Source organism: Zootermopsis nevadensis, unplaced genomic scaffold (genome assembly GCF_977971745.1).
Source record: "Zootermopsis nevadensis isolate Lab colony 2312 unplaced genomic scaffold, Znev_1.0 Znev_ptg000019l, whole genome shotgun sequence".
NCBI classification, from domain to species: Eukaryota; Metazoa; Arthropoda; class Insecta; order Blattodea; family Termopsidae; genus Zootermopsis; species Zootermopsis nevadensis.
The window spans coordinates 10,585,678-10,612,518 of record NW_028259151.1 but is presented as its reverse complement, the minus strand read 5'-3'; the positions used below and the strand labels follow the sequence as shown (position 1 = coordinate 10,612,518).

General features: G+C 36.9%; 1 protein-coding gene across 2 annotated transcripts; it reads left to right on the top strand.

The window, feature by feature from the left end:
- Window positions 1-1,172: 1,172 nt before the first annotated feature.
- BuGZ (Bub3 interacting GLEBS and Zinc finger domain protein) lies at window positions 1,173-26,538 on the top strand. Of its 2 annotated transcripts, none has more exons than XM_022086501.2 (10): window positions 1,173-1,499; window positions 4,301-4,427; window positions 4,801-4,942; window positions 5,592-5,829; window positions 6,678-6,795; window positions 7,079-7,185; window positions 7,629-7,761; window positions 9,209-9,301; window positions 11,157-11,385; window positions 17,449-26,538. In XM_022086501.2, the coding sequence occupies exons 1-10, from the start codon at window positions 1,459-1,461 to the stop codon at window positions 17,556-17,558; spliced, it is 1,338 nt and encodes a 445-aa protein (XP_021942193.1). In that variant the 5' UTR covers window positions 1,173-1,458; the 3' UTR covers window positions 17,559-26,538. The 2 variants fall into 2 exon arrangements, with proteins under 2 accessions (XP_021942193.1, XP_021942194.1); XM_022086502.2 differs by lacking the exon at window positions 17,449-26,538 and adding an exon at window positions 11,529-16,263.
- The last annotated feature ends 303 nt before the right edge of the window (window positions 26,539-26,841 follow it).

Below are 26,841 nucleotides of genomic sequence, written 5' to 3'. Positions count from 1 at the left end.
GTATCCTGGTGGAAGCCAGGAAAATGTTGCCAAATATTCTCACTTATGGGGTAAGTCTTCTTTCAGAGTGTTACCATTTTTTATATATATTTCTTCCTCTTCCCCTTTATGGGTTCTTTACACCAAGTTGCTATCTGCTTCAACTTTTTACATCTTTCTTAGAGAGGCCTCAGTCTCAATTTCAGTACATACTTCATTTAATTCATCATACTCTGCTCCTTTAGCATTCCACTGGGCTCTTCTTCTTTGCACATCACCTTCAAGACCCATTTCAGTTACTCGTTATTTACTGAGTGTGCCTTTGTCACATGATTGTGCTCCATATGTTATTAGACTCTGTTATAGAACAAATATTATTACTGATCCCATTTGACCTAATTTCACAATATAGTAGCTATTAATCAGAACAGATCAAGGTTTTTTAAATATTTTAATAAACTTTTCATTAGTTGCATTGTGTAGAGCATTATTTACTTCCATTCATTTTGTGTATTATGGTTCTGGTTTCATAATGTTTAATAGTAACTGCATAGCTTATTTATGAAAACAAGAATTAATTTTTTTGACGTAAATACATCTATATGGAAGGGTCATTCGGCAAAAAAGTGAAAGGAAAACTTGTAACGAAAATGTGTAAGATCCGTATCAACAAATCGACAACAATGGTTACCTAGGGAACGTCGTGTTTATTCGTCATTGTTGTTACCTAGGAAAACGTGTAAGATCCATATCAACAATGTGTAAATATGGACTGACAACGATGGTCAGCTTGCGTGCATTGTTGTTACGTAGGAAACGTCATCTGTCTACTCGGCATTGTTATGTTACATTACTGCGTTCAACAATCCGCTTTCGTTATTGCGGAAAGAGCTGAGCCGTGAATCGCTTGTAGAAGAAGTGCGTCGTAGACGAGATAATTTTGACATTACATTGCATTTCCTTACATTACATTCAGCTACCTTCCTTTCATTGTATTTATTGCTTAAATATAATTTAAATACAGAGACGTATTTACGTCAGATTCTCTGGAACCGTGGTTCCACTGTCAATTTTAGAGCAGTGCTGATACTGCCATGATAATCATTATGGGGAAAGCCATCGGTCCAAGCGTTTGCTGTGCATGAGCAACTTGGAGTCGTAGACTTCTACTTTGCATGTGAACGAACTCTACATATACATGTTATGCTTTGGCAAAATGGCTGATAATTGACTATGTGTGGACTCCTATTTGTTTTCCGATCACACTCAGCACAGTATTTAGTTGGGAACATTCCTTGTATTAGTCTGTGCATTTGGACTCCATAGATCGTATTATCTGTGCTCGAGAGGCAGTTTCATTGCGTTTGCGGATAGTGTGATATTAGACGCCATTTGTAGTGGAGTTAGGTGTGTTATTCGGATTATTGTGTAACATTTGCGTGGATTTTCATTTTGTTGTGATTTTACCTCAAGTGAAACATGGGTAGAAAGAAGAAGAAGCAATCGAAACCATGGTGTTGGTATCCTTTAATAAGCGAAAAGAAAGCGAAGGATGCCACTTTCATCTGAAAGGAAGGGCAGAAATGTTCCCGTGTATTTTGTAAAGCTTCTGTTACTTTATTGATTATACTTACGCAAGGTTGATTAGGTTACTTCTGTTTTGTGAATCTTGATCATTGTGTTGGCATTAACAGCAGACTGATAAAACTCGTTAAAAATATGTTTATTTAATACCTAATATTTTTTTAGTCGGATATGCGGAAACCCCTCAACATAAACGTACCAGAAACAACTTCTTACTGTAAAAGGCAACTCAAGTGAATGGTTAGGTATATTGTGTAAACAAAAAAAAAAATTGTATCTAAATTGTAGCAGGGATACAAGCAACGCTGAACTGAAAAGGCACTACAGAAATGTAAGATTCCTACCAACGCAAGGTTTACTGCCCGTTTGAAATATTGGGGCATAACAATATCAATATTCGGCTCATACCAGTTGTATCTCATTCCAGAGAAAGTCGCCAACTCTACAAATAGGATGCATGACATCATATAGTTCAGAGGTTCAAAATTTGCAGCTTGCAAATATGTTTTATGTGGCACATTCATTTTTGTAAAATTATACCATCCTGCAGGCATAAACGGTTATATAATTTTAAGTGAGTAATTTATAAGAATGATAAGCCAAATTTGCTAACGAAAGTAAGTACTATGTGAATCTGTTTGCCTGAAACCGAAATTGCAATCTTAGATTAGACCTCTGTGGTATCATACCAGACATATTTATGGGGTCATAGGATTGAATCTTTTTGAAGTCTATTTATTTTTTATTTTTTAATGCAGCTGCCATGTTGTTATTTTATGTTATTGAAAGAATTACAGTACATTTATAATGTATTCAAAGAATTATGACACGAAAGTTCTGTGTTGTCCAAAAATCTGCAACAATTCAATGCTTGGCCCTACTGCAAGTGGCATTAGTCTTAGTCCCACCTCACAAACTTATTCATCTGCCATATTGGTATCACTGACTATGGGAAATTGGAAAGTGTGGTTTCAAAGGAGTACCCAGTGGCATAATACCAGTACCATATTTAATCTAAATTTATGCAGTGGTTCTGTAATTGAATCATGCACACTGAAAAACAGACCTGACCAGCTCTGCATGCAAAGAATGCATAATATAAAGAAGTCCTTTGCCTTTATTGGTACTGCATGTCTTCAAATGTAAGAGATGGCAGTGTTGACTGTGGACATGTAACTTTAATGTGTTAACCCCTTTTAATATTGTCTTGATTAGGCATCTTGGTGGTGGTTCAGTGTTGCAGTGAGAGGATTAAAAGATCATCCTTCCTTCTATTTGCAAAGTTTTGAGATGTCCATGAGGTGATGAGACAGTTAGGTTTTCTTTCCTTCTTTCTGTCTGTAAAATTTTGGGATTTGGGCACTTCACCATATAGTCTGTAAATAATTCAGTGACAAAGGATTACTTCATTTGACAGCTGTTGTTGCTGAATATTTACAAATTTGTAACAACTGTGTGAAAAGTCATTGAACTTCATGTTTATGTACTGTGTTAAAATTTGTGTGCAACAGTGTTGTTTGCAATGTGATCCACAAATCTGGACAACTGGTAAACTGATTGTGGTTGCAATATGCCTTGGCAGATGAAATTTTAAAGCTGAAGGCTTTTGCAAGTCACTTGTACAATAGTATATTAATGTTTTGTCACCTGCAACCAGGAAGTAGAGTCTTTGCAAAGAAAACTTGCCCTGGTGTATACTATATATCCCACTGTGATGCACATTCCCATATACAGGGTTATTCATAATTCCCTGACACATTACAAAAAATCGCCAGACTTAAATGGTGCAAAGGATGGTAACATGCGACATGCCAATAGAAAGAGAAACTCTCAAAGTTTCGCTGAAAAACTGATATTCAGCGATGAAGCTACTTTTCATGTTTATGGGAAGGTGAACAGACACAATATGCAGGTATAGGGAAGGGAAAAAACACATGCCACAATTGTGCACATTGGGATTCACTGAAACTGAATGTTTTCTGTGCCATATTCAAAGAGAAGGTGTACTGGCCATTCTTCTTCGCTGAGGCAACCATCACTGGCATGTCTTATCTTGAGATGATGCCTCAGCTTCATGATCACAGCGATGACTTTATTTATCAGCAAGATGGGGCTCAACCACACTACCACCACCTCAATCAGCATTTGCCACAGCATTGGATCGGACGCATGGCTGCCAATGACCACCATGCACTGCTTTGTTGGCCACATCGATCACCTGACCTGATGCCATGTGATTTTTTTCTTTTGGTGATATGTTAAGGACCAGGTCTTTGTACCACCTCTGTCACTGGATCTGGCTGAGCTGCAAAGACGAATCATCGTTGCGATCTCACAAATCGATCGTGACGTGCTGCAGTGGGTATGGGCGGAAATGCATTATCGGCTTGACGTCTGCCGCGTCACAAGGGGCAGACACACAGAGCATTTATGAAGTATGTAAAATAAATTTGGAGATTTTCTATTTCTGTCAGCATGTCCTATGTTACCATCCATTGCACCATTCAAGTCTAGCGATCTTTTGTAATATGTCGGAATTATCAATAACCGTGTGTAGTGGACTCTGAGCCAGACAAAACTGAAATAACACTTGGGAATGGGCCCAGTGGTAACATCAGTTTTATGTTATAAGGATGGTGTCAATTGAAGACTTTCAGTTTGGTTAGAGGTTGAAAATGAATGCTGATAAAGGTTGATTAGGCATTAAATGTTCATTATTTTCCTTAATATATGCAAGGTATTGTAATCGTGAATTTGATGATGAAAAGATTCTAATTCAACATCAAAAAGCCAAACACTTTAAATGTCATATATGCCACAAGAAATTGTATACTGGTCCTGGTTTATCAATACATTGTATGCAGGTAAGTGTTTTGAAGTTGTTTGTTTGTGTTCAGGATGGCACTAGTGTCAATACAATTCTCATCAGCAAAGTTAAGAACAGAAAAGATGGCATGTTACAGGCCATTCCATATTCGGTTTTAAGTGATGTGCTACAGCCTGTTCTAGCTTGGGTGTAACAGTCGAAAGCTTAAGTAACAAAATCTAACAGCAAAACATTGCTGTGGTAAGTTTGAAATAAATTTATTTAATGAACAAATTGTTATTAATCACTATTGGATTTGTAATCATGTCTTCATAGCTCTTGACCAGAGACAATTGAAATTTTGGTAGTGGGTGCATATGAGTTTCATATTTGGAACTCAGAACATTATTTTCTTTTATCCCAATTTACAGGTACACAAGGAAACAATTGACAAAGTTCCCAATTCGCTACCAAATCGCTCAAACATAGAGATTGAGATCTATGGAATGGAGGGTATTCCACCAGAAGATATCAAGGAACATGAGCGCCAGAAGCAAGGAAAGCAAATACAAGGTGGTAAAAGAAATAATGTAGTTCGTATGTTGAGATTCAGATACTGTGGAGTCAGACCTATCCATGCTTAATATAAGTTGGGGCAGAAAAGATGGTCAATTTTTAATTGGGACTGGCAGTGCTGGATCAGATGCTTTCTACATCTTTTGAGAGAGTGGATGAGGGGCTTTCTTGACCCGTCCAGGCCCACTACACTGCCCTTTCAAGGGTACCGCTCGGCACTGGCCAGCCCTTATTTCCATTCTTCTTCTTCCTCCTCCTCATGTCTACTCATCTGCCTTGTGTCCAGTGATCCATCTGCCAGAGAGGGGGCCCTGTAAGTGCTACTTTGGACCTCTCCCACTTTCATGTCTTTATGGGTTTTAATGCCATGTGGACTTGTGGGTAGATACCATTGTTTTGGACAAACATGCTGTCTGATGGAGACAATTTTGCTTTTTGAAACACTGGTATGTACTTTCCAATCCACGCATTGTTACAACACAGAAGACCAACATTACATATTCACTGCTGTGAGAACCTCAGATCTCATATTTGCTGAAATAGGTTCGTGCCTTACGTTGCATGAAGTCCGATGCCCCTGAGGTGGGTAAAATCAGAACAGATTTGAAGATGCTGCATTGTGTTTACTTTTGATGTGTGTTTGTAGGTGGCAGGCCAGGCTCACCCAGCAGTGGTGAAGATGAACCAGCTCCTAAAAAGGCCAAGCCAGAAGGGTTGCTTGGTAATGGCCCTGGACCTGGGGGCATGATGCAAGGAATGATGCCTCCACAGGGCCCCATGCATCATCATTCTATGGCACCCATGGGGCAGTTTGGTCCTTCCATGGGTCATCATATGATGGGCCCTATGGGACCACCCATTGGACCACCTTTTATGGGACCTGGGTAAGTCATGGTTCTACTTTTTATGCGTGATTGTCTTTCCATGTGCTTGTTTCATTCTGGATTCTGGCAAAATTTTATATCGAGGTCTGCAACAGATGGGAAAATGTGATTGATATTGGTTGAGTATGCTAATTTACATGTAGAGAGCATTGCCGTGATGTGAAATCCAGCTGTCCAATCAGTTTGATCATGAAGGTTGGGTTTGTACATTGTTCTTGGAGAAAGGTTTTTGTTTCTTCTCGTCTTTGTTTCACTATTTGCAGTTACTTTTATCGCGATTATTTCCGTATTTTGAGCATTATTGACTTTTGACCATTCCTTACAGTTTCATGAAAATCTTTTATCTTACTGCATCCATCACCTTTTGCACATTGGTTTAGATTTTGAAGTTGTCAGATGACCGCTCTTGTATAATCTGCGGTGATTTCCAATCACATAGCCCACACAAAAAAACCAATATACTTTGCACTTATGGTTCCCACTCCATTAACTTGAAATGTATTCGAAACGTTAGTGACATTTTATTATGATTTCGGTAACTATTTTATGTTGATTATCTGCTCTAATAATGTATCCCCTACAGTTTTTGGAAAACAAAAGAGCACTGCCTGTAAAACCTTTGCTGCAGCCATAAAACAAAATTAATTTTGATTACTGTGTGGCAGAGAACTGCTGAATCAAGTAGCCATGTGATCCAACACATGTACTGTTGGTTGCTTCACAGAAATGTCAGTCTGCGTATTTAATTATGAGACCTCGTGTTACATTCTTCTGTCTGTGATGGAACATGTAGCAATGACAATAAAAATGATCATCGTAGTTTTAATTTTGGTGCAACCTTGTTTCAGAATGCCTATGATGGGGCCAATGGGGAACATGGGTGGCCCTCCACAAATGAACATGGGCATGAATCCCGGCAGCAACCAACCCCAGCAGAATAAACCATTGTTCCCTAGTGCAGCAACGGTTTGTACACACTCCTTTCATATAATCTTCAATATAATCAAGTGTATGCAAATGAGAAAATCGTTGTTATTGTCATCATAATAGTATGACAAGGGAAACCAAGTGTGCAAAGAAGCATGGACATTTTTGTTTGTCACTTGTTGAGCTCTCAGGTCTCTCAAGTACGTGCGACCCCGTGTTGTATACCGTAAGAGCACTGTCTCCAGACTTTCCTTCTCCCAGTCAACATTCACGTGGTTACCTTCAGGCAGACAAAATACTGTAATGTTTGTTTTTGTTTCAGGCTGCCACAACAACGGCCTCTGCTCCAGTGGGGGCAGATTTCAAACCGATCACTTCGACTGTCAGTACGCCGATTGGCCCTGTGAAACCTACGTTTCCTGCATATAGGTATGTGTTTCATAATTTAGTGCAGTGGTTTTTGCTGTCAGAGTGAGAATGCAGTCTTGAATATGTTGGGGAGAATCTCAGTGCAGATTTTACGTTCTTACAGAAGTGAGGATGTCAGTTGCAGTCTCATGAGTCGTGACACCATGTATGTTGTAGGTGGTTACCATTATTTCAGAGGAACATATTAGTTCAGCCCTGAAGGTGGAGGTGATACACGTCTGTAGAACATTGGTGTAATGTAATGGGCGATTAAATTCTCGTGTTCACTGTAATCCGATTCACTTAATGTTACATGAACAACGTGGATGTCCCAGTGTAGAGTCTATATTGTTGCCTGAAATTCTTTAAAATATAAAAACCTGCTTGTAGAGGATTTGCTAAATGTAATTTGTCTTGTCCACTCACAAATTGTATCCCGTTTATGCCTTGCGCTGTGTTTTCAGTACCACAAGCTCATCGAGCAGCCAGAGTTCAACACCAGTTACTTCCAGCAGTGATACCTCCCAGAAGGTGGCACTTATAAATACAACAGGTGCATCCAGTAAGATTATTCATCCTCAGGAGGATATCTCACTGGTAAGAGGGATAGGAATTGTTGTACTTTTCCAGGAAATGAAGGTATGTTCTGTTTTTCTTTCCTTTAGCAAGCGCGGAGAGGTAACAAATTCTTTGCAGTTCTACATATCTGTTTGGCCTTGATGTCGCTGGTTCTGTAGCAGGTTAGTTTATATCATTTAATGTGTAATCTCAGTGGCGCAAATCTTGCGTAGGGTACACACCTCTGAAATCGGTTCAATTGCTACAGTTCAGCGGTTTCTCTAAACACCTTGTGGTTGATGTAGCTTAGCCTTTCACCATTCTGTGTGAAGTTTATGTGTGTTGAAGCATGTTGCCTTTATTATTGCAGTAGAACATACTAAATTATAAAAATCGCCGACTGTCAAAGTATCTAACTGTATGTTCTTCCACAAGTGAAAGAAACACAGATGAGTTCTGTTATTTTGCAAATAGAGGTGGAAGTTATTTTCGTCTTTATAAGATGTTATTCATGTTGAAGAATGTTTCAAATAAAGGCTGTAGTTACTAATTAAATTGACCATGAACAGGCAAACAGTCAAGGGGCAGTGTCGCAGTACACAACACAGGGACTCAGAAATCTTGACAGGAATAAGTTTGGTGTTAGAACAGTTGGTCATACTGTGAATCTTGTTAGTGTACAAAATAGAAACTTTGCCCTTGTGGATGATATTAATATTGGTCTCTCATTTTAAGGGAAGAACGTTGATTGAGGGTGTTCGTTAACATTTTGGGCTCAAGAAAAGAGAATAACAGGAGGGTGGGGAAAATTAGTAGCTTCATAATTTGTACTTTTTACTAAGTGTTAATAGCAGGCTTCTGCAATAATTGCTTTTTCAGTACAAGATAAGAATTTTAAGAAATTGTGAGAAGCAAGACAAGAATGAGGAGTTTCTCTACTAGACCAATTCTTTCACTGTAATTGTATTTTATAACACTAGCCATTTGTTCACTGTGCACGAAAGTATATTACATTTTTCAGCGATGAATTTTCATTAATCATTATGCTTAAACAAATTCATTTTGGGGGTCATGTCCAATTGAACTACTTTTTGAGTGTGAGAATTGTCCTTCCCCATATTGAGGTAAAAAGTAGTAATTGCCAATAAGTAAACATTATTAATATTTGTTAGCTGTGTGGTGCATCATTGTAGCACGTTGCAATACCGTTGGGCCACGGAGTCTTGCCAGCAGCCCTGTATTAGTATGTGGGTTTAAATCCCCGATTTCCGTATGATAAAGATTACTGCGTGACCTCACCATGTAGTCTGTGGAAAACAAATCACTTCGGCGAAATTAAGTGTGGGTGAGACATGTTTTAGAATGGATGAGGAAGAACCCTGCTCCATGGAATTACTTTTTTGTTGTACTGAGTATACATTTTGGATCCTTATTGCGTTAATAATACTTCTCTATTTAGTTAAATGTGTAACATGTGTTCATGCAGGAGCAAGTGCGTGCCAGGATATCCAAGTACGAGCGCCAGGCTCCAGTGAAGACCGTTGATTCCTCCACCTCAACTCCCCAACCTCAAGTAGAAGTATGTATTAAGAAATGTTCAAAATGTTCTCTTCTCACTGTAGAAGTTTACTGTAACACAGAAAATTTGAAGTGATCAAGTGTTTCATCCAGGACGAAAGTGTTCACAGGCAGGCTTTTTGAAAGCAAATCACAAAATTTCAGTGACAAAAGAAAGGGTTTCTTCATAAGTAAATGGGACAGTTGAAGACATTAGAAATTATGAAAGAAATTGTAGTCCAGGTCTTCAGTGCAAGCTGACCAACAATTCCATTTTAATGTTTTACAAGTATATTGCTCGCTTTCATGATTTGTGTACAGGAAATTGGCCCAAAGTACTGTTTGAGTTCTCCATCCTTGTGCTGATATCTTGCACTTGCTAGTCTATGCCATCAGCTCACTCTTAAAGAATGTTTACAAGTAGGAATTGTACCAAGCAACGAAATGTTTACTGAACAGAAACCAGCATTGTTAGTGAATCAAGTTTTGGGTGCTTTGAGATTTGGTATCTCATTACTGGTTAGCATTTGTCATGAACCATGGAGCAAATGTAATGAAGATAGACTGAAGTTAAGAAGTGTGGTTTAGGTTGCATATTTGAGATGTAATTAATGGAAGGAGGGAATTAATTTCCAAATGTGATTGAGAACTTTATACAGTATAAAGTCTTATGGTCTCGGCAGGTGAAGAGACGACATACGAATAATTGAAAAACACAGATAATCCAAAATATTTTGTGTTGTGCATTCACAAGATGTCACAAACGAGTTTGCGTGTTTTTATGCAACTGGCAACTATTTTGAGAAAGGTGTAATTTTTGGTGGGTGGACTTCTCATGGCATTATGAATTTTCCTAGCAGCTGCAATGTCACTGTATTTTAATCCTTTATGACCCGTGTAGTCTAGTTATGTCAGTACCCTGTAGTGCCATGCTATGATTGATGTACTCGCTGCTTTGTCTTTCTCATTTTCATCGTCCCCACCCTCTTCTCGCTTTTGTTTTGCTGCAGCATTAGCAGTGTCCTTGTATGTACATGTTTGGAAGAATTTAAGTGCCAGCATATAAGGATTGCTGCTATAAAGTCCATTTCCTGTGAGTTGATTTATTTAATTAAACATTTTCTTGTAAACTATTTATCTAACATGCTTCATATTTTTCACTAATATTCATTCTTACAGATTCTAGAGGCTGAAACAAAATAACTTGATTTGAATAAATAAATTAAGCATGTGTGATTTTAAATATCTGAAGAGAAGTATCTCCTTTGGTTTCTTTAAATATTTGCCCTTTGTCTATAACTTTGGCTTTCTTTTTGCAATAGCCAATTAATTCTAGGTAAACAGCAAAAGTTCTGTATTTTTATTGCAGTTAGCGCAGCATAAAACTGTGAACAGTGGCAAAGACAAGTGAAATGAAGTCAGATTTGAACAGTAAATCAGTAAAATCGAAGTAGATGATCATAGTGCTGACTGCTTTTTTGTTATTAACAAAACGTGGGCTACTTCTTTGAATATTATAATTTATGTATTTTAGTATTCGCTTCATATTACCATTGACAGAGTTCCTCATTGAGATTATTAAACATGATTTTTCCAAATCTGATAAATTCTCATATGTTGATGTAGCACTGAAAATTGTATCCATTATTTCAGTGCAATGCATTTCACTTGACCTCTCCCTGAATCACTGAAAATGTGATTGTTGTTATGATTTGATAGGTCATGTTGAGATAGTGGCCATTAGATTCTCATTCGCATGTAAATGATGTGACTTTCATGATGTAGTGATTGTAATACAAAAGAATTTCATATTGCTTAATGACAAGTGTTGTTTATCTTCTTACCACAATAGTACAGAAACATCAACTTTGTTGCAGGAAGAACGACGCGCAGTGATGCCCCGCTATCAGCCCCGACCCGCTATGGCCGTGGCCGCAGTACCAGTTTCTGTGGCCGCCATCGCTCCACCTGTGAGCAGTGTGACGATCATGTCTCCAATGGCTGGCCCTCCTATCATGAGACATGCCATGCATTTGGGGCCCCCTGCTGCCATGCTAGGAGGTAACATGAACATGATGCGACCGCCCCCAATGGGGCTTCCTCCAGGTAAGTCCACCAGCGACATGGTGTGCCATGTCATGCTCCAGGGAGTGACAGGGACAGGTTGGTTCTTGGGTAATCATATATTACACAAAACATGGGAAGTTGTGTGCATGACAGAAGTACCAATTAGGCACGCATGTTTTCAGGATGTACATGAAATACATCGTGTGGATTATAGTGGATCTCCTGTAAACATATGGCAGATCAGAAGAAATGGATTGACTGGAGCTAAGACAGTTGGTGATTGGTGCAGACGGACAGCATGCTTTAAATTTTATGCATTTTTGTTTTCTTCGGACTTACTTTTCATCAGTTTAATTCCTGTCATCACAAGAAGGCAATGTACTGTATAAAATGTAATGTCCACATTATTTGGTTTGTGAGCAGATTCCATTCAGGTTTAGTCAAATGAATGGTCTGTGTTTTGCAAGAAAATCTGTGTCCACATGAAGTTTGTAAAGTCCAGTTTTTTTCCTGAAATCTGCACGTCTCTTAACGCACATACAGTAAGTTTCACAGTATGAGATTGTTGAGAATGTTCAAGATGATGGTAAGGCACTATTCTGAAAACAATATTTGTATATCAGTTTAGATAATGTAAAAGTTGTTTTATGTGTTTTGTTGCAAGTGGTAATCATCTCAGAGAAAGCCACCACCATGTTTGTGGTTCCTTAAGATTGAAGGAATCAGATCTACCTCAATCTTAGGGTTCCTTGAAGATGGAGGTGGTAAGTTCCTGTGACTCTTTGGAAACCACCTTCAAGACTACATAGCAGTTCATATTTTTGCCACTGTAAAGGCGTCATAGTTCACAAAACAATGTTCCCCATTGTCCCCTTTGTTCGATAGTTTTAATTTGCCTATTCTGTATTGTGTTGTAATACATTTTCTGTGCACTTGGTTTACATTCAGTTTCCATAACCATTCTTCATTACTTGTTCATACAGTGCGACGACGGTAGAATGAGTACAGTCGATAATGAAATGTTTAAAGGAATCATCAGTACTGTACATTTCTTAATGTTACTACACACGTGTAAAACAGAATGAGAGCTTCTTTCCAACACCTTCATCATCACAAATGATTTTTAATTGGCAGACGCTTTTAATCCATAACTTCTTACACTGACCACTTTTGGTTCTTCTTCTGAAGAAGTTAATAGCTGTTGGTCTCTGGTCCTTTGGGCTCTAATCAGAATCTGCGAGTATATGACCGCTCCAGATTGTAGCTAGTGAAGAAGACCCATTGTTCCATTTGTGGTGTTTAGAACAGCCTACAAAGTTGCTTACATATGTACATGGTTCAGCTGTAAACTTGTGTGATATGTCTATCGCACAGTTTTTATGCAAATCAATGTGTTTGTTTTCACACTTGTATGCATGTGCGGTGAATCATTTTTAGAGTGTGATTGGTACTTGTGGGAACACAGCACGTAGTGGTCAGAACTTTTACTTGTAAACAACAGATCGTAATATGTTTTTGTTTGTGAGTACAGGAAGTAATGTGAATTTGAAAATAATCTTATACTTGGATCAGATACTGCTACAAGCATTGAAAATGGTGAATTATTCTTTATTATTTCCACTTTAACAAAGTACCACCTAAACAAAGAATAATTATTTTTTAAGCCTTGGTAACATTGTCACGTATGTAATAAAAGTTAGAAGACAGAATTGGAATTGATGTATTTCAGTTATTTTTTGAGATCATGAGTACCTTCTAAAAGGATCTTTTAATCCTTGTAATGTTCTGGTTCCACTGTAGTTTGTTTCCACAGTCATAGACTTTAGTGATTAATGTTGAAAGCTTAACTCAAAATATGTGAACAATATGTTGATAGTTAATTTGTACTTAATTTCTACACTTCTGAAGTTAATACAGTGTTAGATACCTTGGATCAGTGTCATGGGAGGAGGCAGAAGTAACCATGTAAAGACTTATGTTGTTACAACACCATGAGTCACGGTTTGCTTTGTCCACTTCCATGATGTTGATCGGACACCAGCATATATGTTCGCCATTGTATCGATAATGCTCTCAGCAGCAGTATGAAGCCAACAGCTCTCTGCCTGCTTCAAGGTCTGGGGAAATGTGCGAGATTTGCTTCAAACTTGGGTTAGGAGTGTGTCAGTGTTAAATAGACTGCATATTGATCACAATAAGAGGACTCTCAGAAAAATTTACAATATATATATATATATATATATGTTTTGAGAAATGAGAATTATCTTATATTCAGGTAAATACAGTGTTGTTTCTCTAATCAAATCCTTTGTTGTTCTTTATTTGTACCTGGTTGGGAGTATTTTGGCTGTGTGTTTGATTGTAACCTGTTACATTTTCAGGTTTTTTTTTTAAAAAAATTTCCTTCACATTAATGATACAGGATCACACGTTTGTATGTGTGATGTATATACTTTAGGAATAAGAGTGATTATCACTACTATATTATATTTATTAGTCTCCTATGTGGCCATGTGTCTTGAATTATATTTTCTGGTTGTAGTGTATTATCTTTCGTTGTTTTCACATTCTTTGCCCTTGTGGTACAGATAAGGTACAAATTTCTCTGAGTCAGAAGAGAAGGTATACAGTGCTGCAAAGTCAAATATTCATGCAGTATCTATGTACTTTGTGTAACACGGTTTCTTAGATTCAAATTTGTTTGTAATTTTGAAACGTCAGAAATCAGATCAGTGGTTTGCAGAGTTTTCCTGCTCATGCACCTTACTTTTTTCATGAAATTGTGTAAGATTACAGTTACTATTTACATTTTCTCTTTAGTGCCATAAATTTTGGGACCATATTTCTGCTGTAAGATCATTGCTATAAAGAGTACCTATTAGCATGAGGGCACCTGCCCTCCAGCATATGGATCAATCAGTTGATTTTGAAACTAGGAAATGATTAAACTAGATTGTTTTTGTATTTGGCACAACGAAATCCTCCTGTACTAGTTCCTGCCAGTAACTTATGTCTCTAAGTTGTGTGTGTGGTGTGGACTGAAAGTAGCATCTATTTATCAGAAGTCGTGTTGCTGTGCAGTTTTGATGGGGATGAAATTACAAATCCTGTTTTATTGCTGTTATACATCAGACTATAAAACAGTTGGTGGGGGTGTTTCAGACAGAGAACGAGCATAATTTTGTGCAATAAAATGTGGTTTTAACTTCAATAATGGAAATCTCATTTTATGAAATAATTCAACTGTATGAGCTCTGTTCTTACATTTTGTATAAATGTACAAATAGTTATCTGAATTATCAGTGTAACAGTCAGACTGTATTCACTTCGTCGTTTACTTTTTTAACGTTCTGCCTCGAAATTGAAGATCTTTGCATTTTATACCAGAATTGTTTAAAGAATAACACGTAGTTGGAGCAAGTGCACGTTACCTGCCAAGTTTATTATTTGTACTGTAATATGAAATGATTTAATTCTGTCTTGTTCCTTATTCTAATTTCCTTATAGTTTATTCACTATTGTAATCATATTATATGGATAGGCAAGCTCTGACCAGTAAGCCACATCTGTCTTTTGAGACAAAAGTACTTTTAAGCAAGTACTAAAATAATAGTCCCATTAAATTAAGAGATTTCATAATATTATCAATGTTGACACACTTGAGTCGATCTACTTTGCCTACTTCCACTCTACATTGAAGCGTGGAATAATTTTTGATGTAATTCATTGAACAGTAAAAGGATATTTACTTTTAAAAATCAGTGCCAAACCAAGAAATTCATGTAGAAGCCTTCTTAAGAAACTTGGAATTTTACCTTCTCATTGTGAATATATGTTTTCATTAATAAACTTCATCAGACATGACCTAGAAGGTTTCCCGACAGATTCACTTGTATAGTGCTGACCCAAAGAATAAGAAAAGTTAAAATGTATATTTTGGTAAATGAAACTGCGCAAAAAATCTGTTTGACTCTCTGTATGTAGTTCTCCTGTGGTAATTTTTGGTTTATAAGGCAACTGTTCAGCCTTGTAATTTATCCAGAGTTGTTATTAAAACAATGTTTTTGAGACATGGAGGAGGTGGCCATATACTGTTTTTATGACTTAGGAATTGCTGCATATAAAATTTAACAGCATAATAAGCATTACAGGAAGTAATGAAACAAGCCTTGATATGTAACACTAGTATAATGCAGCAAAATTGAGTGAAGTTGGTGAATTACAGGAACCTGTGTGAAGTTTAGTTAGAGTCTTTGGGAGATGAATTACTTAAGCGAATTTATTTTCATAGTGTTACAAATCATAAAAGTTTAACAAATGTTGAAGAAAGGTATTGAGTTTAGTTTGAACAAAACACACGGATGCATTTAAAAATTGGTATTGGAAGATTTGATCCAAAAGTTGGAGATGTGATGTGGTCGAGACGAGGATGTGATAGGTTGCTGTTTTTCAGCAAAATGAGCCAGTACACTGTGATTCAGAATGCCTGTTTGGAGCAGGAATGCTATATGCACAGGTAGAAAAAGATTTGTTGGTTGTTTGTTTTGCTTTCGGTAAATATAATGATTTCATTTTTGGGGACAGTTACTGCTGGTCATCAGACATTATCAGCGGTTGCAAAAAGAAGAGAGATAAAATTTGTAATAATCATCAGAAAGAAATGAAAGTGAAATCAGTATGTGTAATAGAGCCTAATGTAAGTGAGGGAACTGCACTTTGTAGCTGAAATGTTGTTGATATGCTGTAGAAGCTGAAGTTGAATTTTCAGAAACATTTGAATATGAAACCTCTGGCTGAGGATCCTTAGTTGATCCAAATAATTAAATTTCTAAACTAAAACATTTTTGTATTTATTTTGAAATAATGTTGCAGTCAGCAAGTTGCTAGAAGTAATAAAAATGTACTGATGACATGAAATTTGTGAAAGGTGGATGTCAAATTAATAGAAACATAGTAAAAGAATCAGTCAGTAAAGCATAAAATACAGGGTTATTCATAATTACAAAAGATCGCTAGACTTGAATGATGCAATGGATGGTAACATAGGAATGCCGATAGAAAGAGAAACTCTCCAAGTTTATTTTACGTACCTCATAAATGCTCTGTGTGTCTGCCCCTTGTGACGCGGCAGACGTCAAGCCGATAATGCATTTCCGCCCATACTCACTGCAGCATGTCACGATCGATTTGTGAGATCGCAGCGATGATTCGTCTTTGCAGCTCAGCCAGATCCCGTGGCAGAGGCGGTACAAAGACCTGTTCCTTAACGTACCGCCGTAAGAAAAATCAAAAATAAAATTGATGTTTGGAGGATTTTGTTGTTAGAGTGGTTAAAGTGCATGCAAAGAGAAATATGTAAGGTTAGTGATAAATGATTTGAAGCTTTCACAGTGATGTAAACTCATTAAAATCTTTTCATGCGCTCAGCCATGTCACCTTTGTTCCCATCATCTTGATGGTGGGGACAGAGATGGTCCCTGAAACCTTGGTTTCTTCAACCAGTTGATGTGGCTGATTGCCCTAGAAGATTTTATTGAGAAAAATGTAACATTGCAAATAACGTAATTGTGTCACATTTATGCAGCAATGGCCTACGTGGTGTGGCATCAATAACACCTTTGAAATGTCAATGAACTCCAAAGAATGAACCTTTCTGGTCCTTTTCATATTGGTTGTGTGGTTCTGAGACTGATTGTTGTTTTCTCACACTTTTTAATAAGTAATAAATTCTAGGTTTATTAAAATATATTGCCACTTTTTCTACATTAATTGAAGTTGGCTGTATTTTTGATTGATTGTTTCTTGTTTTCAGGTTTATTAATTTTCTTTTGTTATGTTGAACCACATTATTCTTGTTGCATGATAATAAAATATTGGGAAGATTATATTTTTATGTTTTTTGCTTTTGTCTCATTTCAAAGTGTGGTTGTCCTTGAATTTGTGAGTGTTTAGTGTGTCCAGCTCAAAAGACCTTGGAGACTGCTGGTTAATATGACCATAGTTGAAGCACAGGTTTAACTTCAGGTTTCTTCTGACTTGTTAATGTAGCTGTCTTGTGCAGGGAAGGTCACTTTATTACTAATACAGAACAAATTGTTGCAGGTTTGATTGGAGCATTGCCGCCAGGTGCCATGCATCATTATGCTGCCCCACATATGGCTTTCCCTGGCCCCCCCATGCTCACGCCCATGATGCACCCACGCTTCAGATGATCAGGTTTGTTGGGGGGGCTGTGGCTACTGTGGTCTGATGGGCCCTAGGTTGGCAACCTCTTGTCTCTGCACCATATGTACGGTCAGTCGTCCCACATCTTCCTTCTAGTTGGTTTCTCCAATACAGTCACGTGTGGCTGGCCATTGTAAGAAATTATGTATTGCTTTTTTCTTAAGTTTCTCTGTGGACATTCTTAAGCATGGATCACATTGATTTGTTCTAGGACCTGCTTGAATTGGGATCACATGTAGCTAAATTGTATCAGGTTTTACTTTTGTGCAGACACTAAAATAATATTTCTACATAGTTTTATTGCAGCATATGGGATCAAGGGGGGAGAGAAGCAGGAACTATGTGATTTCTAGGTACTGGAAGGTAGAGTGACATAACACTTGGGCAGTCAGCTGACGGTAGTGTCTAGGCAAGTAAAGTTTGTAGTGGTATGAACATTATATAACTTCTGGTGAGAACCATGTCAGATGGTTGGTGTTAACAAACATGTCGGCAGTGTTTGCTGAAACAGTGGTTAACACCGTACATCTGATGCGGCTCACGACCGAAAGTCGAAGTTGTACGTTGAACTCCGGCTGCAAAAACCTACAGAAAAGGTATGAACGTTGTTTAACCACTGTTTACCAAAATCAAAACAAAAGTGTCTTTTGTGTTTTAAGCATGTCTTCTGAGGATTAAGTGTATAAGAACTTGTTGTTTCTGTAAAATTTCTGCCACAGCTGTTTCTAAATTAAAGAACTTGTAATATGGTGGGAACCTGTAAAACTGTCAGCATATTTCCATATCAGGAATGAAGTTTCAAAATATGAATTGCCTATATATCATTCAGATTCATATATGACAGTAGGTGGGAGCTACACTGTTATTTTGTCTGAATATATCTTGCGTTTACTTGTCCAAAGTTCAACACCACTAGTAGCATGTGAAGTGTGTTCTCACAACTTGACAGCATTGTGGATATCCCACTTTCTTAAAATATATATATTTGTAGCTAAATGTGATACTTCTTTTCCATTTTCAAGATGGCTGTCTTCTGGATTATTGTGCCATGTAGTCTGGTAGAAGTTTACTGACGTTTCAGCGGTCCTTGCTGCTTTGATCATTGCCCTGAAGTTGGAGGCAGCAAAGACCTCTGAAACGTCAGTAAACTTCTACCAGACTACATGGCACAATAATCCAGAAGATAGCCATCTTTAGACTCACTGCCGTGAAAACCTCAAATCCTACACACCAACATTTTACTGCAATTAAAGAAACACTTGAAATGCTCCTCCCCCCCAAAAAAATTGTGTATAATTATTAAGTAGTAGCCACCCACTTCCTGTCTTGTAGGTATCCTAGAATAAACAGTAATTTTTACCATTTTGAGATTGTGGTACTCCATTGAATATGGTTCATCAAGAAAATGTTGAGTTACATATCTGATGAAGACCTTGGTTTTTATTAAGAATTATCTTTTTCATTAACTTTCAAAAATGTTGTAAAAGCAAGTCATAAGACCTTTTTTTTAAATAATGTTTTGTCACTTGCTGTGAATGCATATGATTTAATAACTTATATACAAATGTTCTTTTCCTCCCTGTGTGACTTAATTTTAATTGAATCTCGGATGAGAACATGCAGTTTTCAAGTAATTACATTGTGTATCATTCCTGATAAAAGGTGCATGCTGAAAAAATGGAAGAATGCAAAGAAGTTGATATTGTTCTTTCATCGTTTTATTCACAGCCAAATACTGTTCAGTTGTTTAAAAATATCCTGCTGTTGAATCCTCTAAACCTCTCAGTCCACTATAAAAGAGAAATATTAAAAATAAACTTCATTCCCAAAGAGTAATATAATTTGGTTTTATACTTCACAGTAATTTTACCTAGACTTTGTAAAGTAATTTAGAAATGGGAGAATTTTTATCAGCTGTTGCCACAAATGTAATGAATTACCATTTTGAATTAGGTTTGTAGATGGATAAATCAACTCACGCATTCTAGAGCTAGGAATTGCCAAAGTGGAAATGATTTTGTTCAGTTTGTGTGAATTTCTTTGATTCTGTTTTACATTTAAATAACAGAAGTTTGTTGATGACTGTGGGCATGAATTTTATTTGTGAGGTAATTTTGCCATTGCCACACATGGAGTGATTCTGATTCTTTCATCCAACAATATATTTTGTCATTTTTACGTATTTGCTTCATGACTTATCAATTTGTGAGAGACGCACTCTTCCATCTGCCAACCTATGGACTATAATGTCATTGTTGGATGGGAGTTGCTTGAATTAAAATCTCAACAGCAACAGTGAAATGATCAGTAACGTAATGTATTGAAGAAACTTTGTTGCAGTTGTTTTTACATTGTCATTGACTTTGTAAAGGAAAAAGGAATGCAAAAATTTAACTTAGTGGTAGTCACAACCTTGCTGCCTGAGTGCTGTATTGGAGTTGGTTGGTGGTAATGATGTGTCGTGTTCAGTGCTGATGAGAAATAGTTTGGAATATGGTAGTAAATACGTGTGCCCATTTGGTTCTCTGTTTTCTCGTCATGTTATGTTGCAAGGCTGTCCACCACTAACGTGCAGTTGCCACAGCAAGTCGTACGAGCAAGTATGTGCTCTGTATAATGTTGATGTGTGGTGATGAACACAGATTGTGTGTCTTGTGGCACAGCTATCAGCATGAACTGTTCTTTATTGAGGGCCTAGCGCGTCGTCCGCGTCACCCGCCTCTGCGCAGGTAAAGCAGACACTTTCTACTGTAGGGTTGTCAATCGATTGAATTATGTAATAATTTTAGGTTGAGTAGTACTTTGTGTAGTGATCAATAACTTTACTATAGTTTTTGTTTGGAGATTTCATTTGTACCATCTCATGTATTGGTTCAGAATTCTTGGTGGTGATTAGGTTTTGTACTGTGTCCAGTACCTTATGTGTCGATAGACAACCCTGTTTTTTAATCTTATCTACAGTCATATAGCATCATCCTGTACTGGTATAGAACTTCAGGTTAGTGTGGCAAGCCTTATTAATACAACTTACCCTTTGTCTGTACACTAGCAAAGAAGGTAAGGTTGCTCTGAAGAAGAATAATACATTTCTAAGCTTCTTTGGGACTGCATTCTACCTAATAGTGTGATATAATAAAAGGTTGAAACTAGATACATGTTATTTTACACTGGAATAGTTAATGTAGATTTTAGTGGAATTTTGGCTGATCCAGTCTGGGCGTTCTTTTATTAATTGTGACTTCGAGACGTGTTGGTCCATTTCAGTAATGATTTACAAGGACAGAACATAACACTCTGGGACTGACTAGTTTTTCTAAGAACTAAAAATCATACCAATTGAACAAATTCCTTTCAGAGTACTTTTTAATCCTTACTGAACACAATGGTTCCATTGGTCGTTTCGCTCGTTAAAGCACTTGGTATTCAGATTTTCAAATGATGTTTAATTGTTTCACTTTGGAGGGTGTCTTGCACCTTCTGAAATCTGTTCCCCCTTTGGGTACTCAGGAATCGAGGAATATTAAGTAAGGCGAGTGGAAAACCAGTGGAATGTTGTGCTCCGTGTACAGAGTGTCTAGCAAACAAAGTGCAGTTGAGAGTTTCTTCTGCAAATGGAGTTAAGCATTTTGTAGGTTTTGTGGCCATGTTGCTAACTTTCACACAGAACGTGATGCACACACATTATTTCATAATGTTAGTCATTTCACAATGTGGTGTAGGCTATGAAGTTTTGCACATGACAATGTAAACAGGTGCAAACATTGATTTATTGTCAGTCTGAGAATTTTATGATTTGCCCTTGTATGTATCTTAGTTTGAATAAATCATATACATTGACTTTTTCACAATGTTTTAACTGCTTTCACCACTGGATTAATATCAGTTGAAGAAATTGGCAACTTTTGATGGGCCACTCTTGCTAATTATTTTGCCCTTTAAATATCCTCACTAACCTTGCATCTAAACATGTAGAGTTGTTGGTAAAATAGATTACTCTGGCAGGAGTTTCTTGTTTTCGGTTTTGCAATGCTTTTGTATCATGACCTCTGCCATTGTTAGATTGTTGGATGTTGCGTATTGTTATACAGGAAAGAAGTTTGTGTCCACTTCAGAAAAAAAATATGCCATTGGTATCAGGATGCTGTCATCTTTCAGTAACTTGTCACATTTTTACAGCAATCTTAGGTGGTTGGTTTTTGAAATATTTAAATAAATTGTGCTTTTGTTTTTGAAATTTCACAAGTCATATATTTCAAGAAATCACTGTTCAGTATCATTCCATACACAGAAATCATCTGTTGAATAAAAAAGTATTTTTGATTCTGTCCAGTAAGATGCTTACATTGTTGGGCTAGTAATGTTTTGAGTTCAAGAAAAAATGTTCATGAAAGTTCACATTCATGTTACCTTATCCTGCTTTAAAAGCATTGTAGACATTCAGTGAAATGAAAACTACTGGCTTTATCTTTTATACTAAAGGATGTGAACTGATGTGTGTGCTTGCTCTGCAGTTGGTGTTGCAGTGTAAGTAAGTGGCTTATGGATTGGTAAAACATTAGTTCAAAGCTGTGGCATTTAGTGGAGGTAATGCTGTGAACTCTAATTTCGTTCACTGTTGGAGTCATCTCCCCCCCCCACCCCACCCCAGTATAAATTTGTAAATTAATATTTATAATCACATAATAATTTTTACTAGACTTTAGAAATATTTAAATGTTGAGAGGTTTAATATCTTGACCCTCTAACTTCCCATATGTAGCAATTTTTCTGCATTTTTATATGGAACAGAGGCAACAGAACTTTCTTGTTATAAAATGACAACCAGTACAGTTTCAGCACAAAAACACTTCTGGTCCACACAGTTAAGTTACAGAACAACATACCATATTTTATCTCATAATTAATGACAAATGTTATTAGGTGTTATGTAATCGCTAGTTACTCTGATTGTATAATCTCTATAAATTTCTTTAGAATTATTATGGATTTTTTATTTGTAACTGAAGTACTCAGAACATTTTTCTTTTCTTTTTATTTCCCAATTTTGATATATTTGCTACCTTTCTGTGAGTTTATGACATTTACCTAATTGCATGGGCAAAAATCAGTTTCCAATGTGATGTGATTTAGTATTTCTCACTGCTTTGATAGAACACATGAACACACAGATGACTGTTGCCAATGAAGCAGAGGAATGAATATATCTGAATCACAAAATGACAATATGGCGTATAGCCATAGTATTTGCTATGGTAGTGAACATGTTAAGTTTCTGGGAGTTCAGTTCACATTATTTGTTTTCTTCTTCCTACTTAATTTGCCCAAGAGGGAGCTTATCCTCCATGTTTATAGTAGTGGAAAGGAGGTTTCCTGCTGTGGTTTGTTTGTCAGCAAACAGTGTAACTTGGTCGGCAAGAAAATCTAATAATCAGAAGAATTAAGAAGATAGTGGATTGTTTACTCTGGTTCTGCTTTGTAATATGTTGTATACTAAAAAGATTTTTTGAAAACTTTTTGTTGTGACTTTGGAATTGGAATGGGTGAACATGAGCTGGAAGCATGGCTGCTGTCACTGTGAAATCAGTTTTGATCAAATTGCCTGCCATACTTTGCATGAATGAGAGAGGTCTTTTGAGTCTTCAGAATTTCTTCTGCCTGGGTATCTCTCAGCTTAGAGACATGTCCAACTGCTAGTGAAATCTACAACAGGTCGTCATCCGCATTTTTGAGCGTGAAATAATGGACAGAGATATTGAAATTATTAGACCTTCAGCATTATTAAATTTCTGGACTTTGTCCATCGTTTAATATTCAAAACAACGTTTCAGAAACTGAATCTCTTTCCAGAGTGTCTTATTACGAATACCACATGAAGTACAAAGTCCAAGAATCCCAAGCGTAACACCATTGTCAGAACACTTTAAAATTGAATCATTAGATCTTTGCACATAATTATTCATTTATTTTGTCTTCTTTCAGTTCCATTTAGATTCTCTTTTGCTTCATGTTTCATATTCTTTTATTTTGTTACTTGGATGTTTTCAGTTGCATGGAAGCAACTAAATTATCATTATTGCATTGGAGGAAAGCCAAATCCTGGCAAAGGCGCCATAATTGTTATGCTGTGCTTGTATTTCTTAACTAGTTTGTATCACTTTTGCTGCCTGTTATGTATTTATTTGAGCATTATTTTTAATTTTGAGTTAATTGGGTTGTTGTTTAGGGTGTGTTGGTATGTTGATTAAAGGTAGATAATATATGGGAGCAACTGTGTGACTGCTTTGAAAGCTTGAACTTAAAAGGATGCTTAACAAAGGTGACCCCACTGAACAAGTATCTGACCGTAACTGCTAGTGTTACTGTTGAAAGTATTATGGTTCATTATTTTGTATCCAGTTGAAAATCGTGCTGCTGTTCAAAATGTTTAAACTGACTTCATCCTATAGCCTGAATTCTTTTGTATCTTTATCTCCGTGTCTTAGCCCTTGTGTCATTTTCTGTCCCCTTTCCTGAAAGCTATAACAAAGTAGGTGAGGAGATGCAACATTGTTTGTAAGCTGTGTCCCAGTTGCTTCAGAATGATCTTGATAGTCCAGAAACAAAACTGTTAAACTGTAGGGACATAGTTCAGCAGTTCAAGACAAAGTATTTAGGTCTGGATGTACCTTAACTATAATACTTGTTCGGACTCGTGTGCCTGCAGCGTGGTTGATCTTTCACAATTTCATAATTATTTACCCCCCAGTTTCCTGTTGATATTTGTAAAGTTACAACAGCAGTTTCGAAGTTTGAAGTTTTTCCCAGCACTGAAAATGTGGATTTTGCTCTATATTCTTGTAACCTCCTGCCTACAAGACCACATTAAACAGTACTTTAATTTTACTGCATTTTGAAATAATATTCTTCTGAGTACAAACATTAAGTTGGCAGTTGTAGCATTGCAGGTGTTATTGCTTCAGTCAGATCTGAATAATACAATATACGCTGATGAAGCAAGGCATAAGATTTTTAATTCATGTTTATTCCCGAACTAGGTAAGCACAATGTCTGTGCTCACATGTCAAAACAAAAGCCTACAGAATTGTTGCAGAGGTTTCAATGTGCTACATCAAATGCATTCATTTCAGTTCAGGTGATGTGACCTTATGCTACACACTCAGTGAATCATGCTAAAATTTCAAGTATTAAAGAGAGAATTATTATCTGAATTCTCAGCCAGTATTTTTCTTTTTCACCTGTGTGAATTGGGTTTGCAAGGTTCAAGTACAGCACTCAGAATTTTGCAAAGGTGAAAAATAAATATCAGGTACAATACAGAAGGGAACTGCTTATGCAGTGTTGTATTCTTGTGTTGTCGGCATCTGTTCAGAATAAAACTGTGATATGTGGGAGTAGATTGATAATTCATATGCTCTCAGATTCTGTCCATATTTGAATGTAAGCAACATTAATCTAGGTGAGCACTTGATATCACTCGCCATGACATCTGGCCTAAGCAACATTGCATATGGCTTGTTGATGGCCACTTTTACTGCTCTGTGAGCTGGTTCTTGACTACTGAGGATTGACCTTCATTGCATTTATATATGTATTATACAGCTGTTCTGTGTTCTTCCATCATATCAGTCTATTACAGTGGCTTACTGCACAAGAAGACTTCACTTCATTCAGTCTCACTGATGAATGCTCCTTTTGCATTTGTCATTAATTGAAATTTGTTAGAATGAGAATGAAAACTTAATGTTGCTTCTCTTAGAACTAATCATTAAATATTGGAGTGTCACTTGTATACAATTACATATTGGGATCTTCAAAGTAATTTAGAAGGGGGTAGACTGAATTCTCCGATAAACATTTTGTTATAATTACTCTTGAATGTGAATATTTGGCATTGTTTTCAAAATATCTTCCATAAAGTACTGCATTATTCTAATTTTTAATTTTGTCGCAAATTTAATTGTAACAAAATTATCATGGCTGTCTTTGTAAGGTAGGTGAAACAAAGCCAAACAACTGGAAATTTGTAATCTGCTGTTGTGTTTTATTGTAAAACAAAGTTATGTTCTTTTCCTTCTTAAGGCCCTTGATTTGGTCAGCTGCCTTCAAGATAATTTCTTTCCTAGTACATTATTTTCTAGCATTGGGTGTAGGGTTGCATTACTTTTCATGGAAATTGCAGTCTGTGATATTAGTGAGCTGACTGAATCAGAGGTTATGTTTGGTAGCATGAAAGACAGGTGGTGGCAATGACCAATCAGCCAGTGTGACAGTCTGGACCAAGTCCAAAGGTAGTACCAACAATCACAGCTAGAGGTAGCTGTTGGACTCGTCAGTCCCCTGTCTTCCCGACAGGCGATTGTATTTTGTATATATCACTCGCTCACGTGTCTCAGCCAATCACAGCACGTTGCTGTTGGACTGTTGTCAGTCCCCTGTCTCCTGACAGGCGATTGTATTTTTTTTGCAACAACCAATCACAGCATAGAGCTGTTGGACTGCCATTAGTCCCCTGTCTTGAAGGCAGGCGATTGTTTTTTTGTTTTTTTCCACAAGTGACCAATCACAGCACCAGCTGCTGTTGGACTGCCATGCCAGTCCCCTGTCATCATTGACAGGCGATTGTTTAATTATTCATCCAATCACAGCTTGTTGCTGTTGGACTTATCAGTCCCCTGTCTCTGTTTACAGGTGATTACATTTTATCTCATCTGCTTTTCCACTGTCATGTCAATTAGAAGTTAATATATATAATATATAGAAGTTTTACTTCTGTTGCAAGGAACTAGAATAATAATAACATTCAAGAAGTCAAGTAAGTTGAAATGTTTGTATTTGGTTACTGCTGAGTGTTTGGTTGCCTTTTGCTACTGACTTGCATTAGCATAGTTAATTTCATTGTTTTGTATTCCTTACTGTATTTAATATGTAGAAACTTAAGGAAAAGAATAAAATAACTTTAAGAATATATTTCATTCCTATTTTTAAATACCGTTCTTATGCAGTTCATGGAAGTGTCTCATGCATGTTCTTGATGTACTCTTCAGTGTTGGAATAAATGCAGATTTTTTAAAACTGGTCCTGATTATGCTGTTTTAATTGGAAGGTAATTAAAATATAAACTGTAAAAAAATATTCTAATGTATGTGTCTCTGCAAATGAACTGCATACTGTTATGTATCTTTCAAAGTGTGGGGTGTCTTCATAACAGCTGATGAAAGCTTCCTGTTTCCACCCCAGTGGTTTGAAGTTGTTTCTTACAAGACTTATGTA